Here is a 2,242-nt window from a genome sequence, read left to right on the forward strand (position 1 = left end):
TGATCAGCTGTCAGACACATTTAAAGCGATTCCAACACGAATAATCTGTCTGTCTCTCTCTCTGTCTCTCTGCCTGCCTGGCTGTCTGCCTGTCTCTCTGTCTGTCTGTCTGTCTGTCTGTCTGTCTGTCTGTCTGTCTCTCTCTCTGTCTGCCTGTCTCTCTCTCTCTCTCTGTCTGTCTGTCTGTCTGTCTGTCTGTCTGTCTGTCTGTCTGTCTGTCTGTCTGTCTGTCTGTCTCTCTCTCTGTCTGCCTGTCTCTCTCTCTCTCTCTCTCTGTCCTGTCTGCCTGTCTGTCTGCCTGTCTGTCTGTCTGTCTGTCTGTCTGTCTGTCTGTCTGTCTGTCTGTCTGCCTGTCTGTCTGTCTGTCTGTCTCTCTCTCAGGTTCTGTGTGTCTGGGTTTTACTGACTGGACGAGTTTCTGCAACTGAATTAACCTGCGAAACCTTAATCCTGCTGTCCACCAACCTGACAGGTACTGTCTGTCTGTCTGTCTGTCTGTCTGTCTGTCTGTCTGTCTGTCTGTCTGTCTGCCTGCCTGTCTGTCTCTCTGTCTCTCTGTCTCTCTGTCTGCCTGCCTGCCTGCCTGCCTGCCTGTCTGTCTCTCTGTCTGCCTGTCTGTCTGTCTGTCTGTCTGTCTGTCTGCCTGTCTGTCTGTCTGCCTGCCTGTCTCTCTGCCTACCTGTCTGTCTCTCTGCCTACCTGTCTGTCTCTCTGCCTGTCTCTCTGCCTGTCTCTCTGCCTGCCTGTCATTCTGTCTGTCTGTCTGCCTGTCTGTCTGTCTGTCTGTCTGTCTGTCTGTCTGTCTGTCTGTCCTGTCTTCTGTCTGTCTGTCTACCTGTCTCTGTGCCTACCTGTCTGTCTGCCTGCCTGTCTCTCTGCCTACCTGTCTGTCTGCCTACCTGTCTCTCTGTCTGCCTGCCTGCCTCTCTGTCTGTCTGCCTGTCTGCCTGCCTGTCTCTCTGCCTACCTGTCTCTCTGCCTACCTGTCTGTCTGTATACTCTCAGTATTGAAACTAACTGATGTGTCCTCTCAGTGAGGACGTTGGCGTTACTGAACCAGACGATCACCATCAGTAACAGTTCAGGTTTGTACAGCTGAACTTTGACCTTTAACATCTGTAATATAAACCAGCTGAGTCTGTGTTATCTTCACTTCCTGTGTGTGTGTGTGTGTCTGTGTGTGTGTGTGTGTGTGTCTGTCTGTGTGTGTGTGTCTGTGTGTGTCTGTCTCTGTGTGTGTGTGTCTGTCTCTGTGTGGTGTGTGTGTCTGTCTCTGTGTGTGTGTGTGTGTGTGTGTGTGTGTGTGTGTGTGTGTCTGTCTCTCTGTGTGTGTGTGTGTCTGTGTATGTGTGTCTGTCTGTGTGTGTGTGTCTGTCTCTCTCTGTGTGTGTGTGTGTGTGTGTGTGTCTGTGTGTGTCTGTCTCTGTGTGTGTGTGTCTGTCTCTGTGTGTGTGTGTGTGTCTGTCTCTGTGTGTGTGTGTCTGTCTGTGTGTGTGTGTGTGTGTGTGTCTGTCTGTGTGTGTGTGTCTGTGTGTGTGTGTGTCTGTGTGTGTGTGTCTGTCTCTCTCTGTGTGTGTGTGTGTGTGTGTGTGTCTGTGTGTGTGTCTCTGTGTGTGTGTCTGTCTCTCTCTGTGTGTGTGTCTGTGTGTGTGTCTGTCTCTCTCTGTGTGTGTGTGTCTGTCTGTGTGTGTGTGTCTGTCTCTGTGTGTGTGTGTCTGTCTGTGTGTGTGTGTCTGTCTGTGTGTGTGTGTCTGTCTCTGTGTGTGTGTGTGTGTGTGTCTCTCTGTGTGTGTGTGTCTGTGTGTGTGTGTCTGTCTCTGTGTGTGTGTGTGTGTGTCTCTCTCTGTGTGTGTGTGTGTGTCTGTCTCTCTCTGTGTGTGTGTGTGTGTGTGTGTGTGTGTGTGTGTGTCTCTGTGTGTGTGTGTGTGTGTGTGTGTGTGTGTGTGTAGGTGTGTACTGCACCATGTCAGTAGACGGTATAGGAACCTGTTGGCCTCACAGTGCAGCAGGTCAGCTGATCTCCAGATCCTGTCCTGAGCAGTTCAACGGCATCCACTACAACACCAGCAGTACGTACCTGTCTCACCCTACCCCTACCTGTCTCACCCTAACGCTACCTGTCTCACCCTAACGCTACCTGTCTCACCCTAACGCTACCTGTCTCACCCTAACACTACCTGTCTCACCCTACCTGTCTCACCCTAACCCTATCTGTCTAACCCTAACGCTACCTGTCTCACCC

General features: G+C 51.3%; 1 protein-coding gene across 1 annotated transcript in view; it reads left to right on the forward strand.

Annotated features, from left to right (window-relative positions):
• Positions 1-372: 372 nt before the first annotated feature.
• The window catches only part of crhr1 (corticotropin releasing hormone receptor 1), a gene marked incomplete at its 5' end in the record, with an annotated part of 19,550 nt that continues 17,680 nt past the window's right edge, over positions 373-2,242 (forward strand). Inside the window, 3 exons of the mRNA XM_062438596.1 lie at positions 373-472; positions 1,035-1,085; positions 1,950-2,069. Coding sequence (XP_062294580.1) covers positions 373-472; positions 1,035-1,085; positions 1,950-2,069 — 271 coding nt within the window. The remainder of the gene's footprint in view (positions 473-1,034; positions 1,086-1,949; positions 2,070-2,242) is intronic.

The sequence above is a fragment of the Scomber scombrus genome, chromosome 18, assembly GCF_963691925.1.
Source record: "Scomber scombrus chromosome 18, fScoSco1.1, whole genome shotgun sequence".
NCBI lineage: Eukaryota > Metazoa > Chordata > Actinopteri > Scombriformes > Scombridae > Scomber > Scomber scombrus.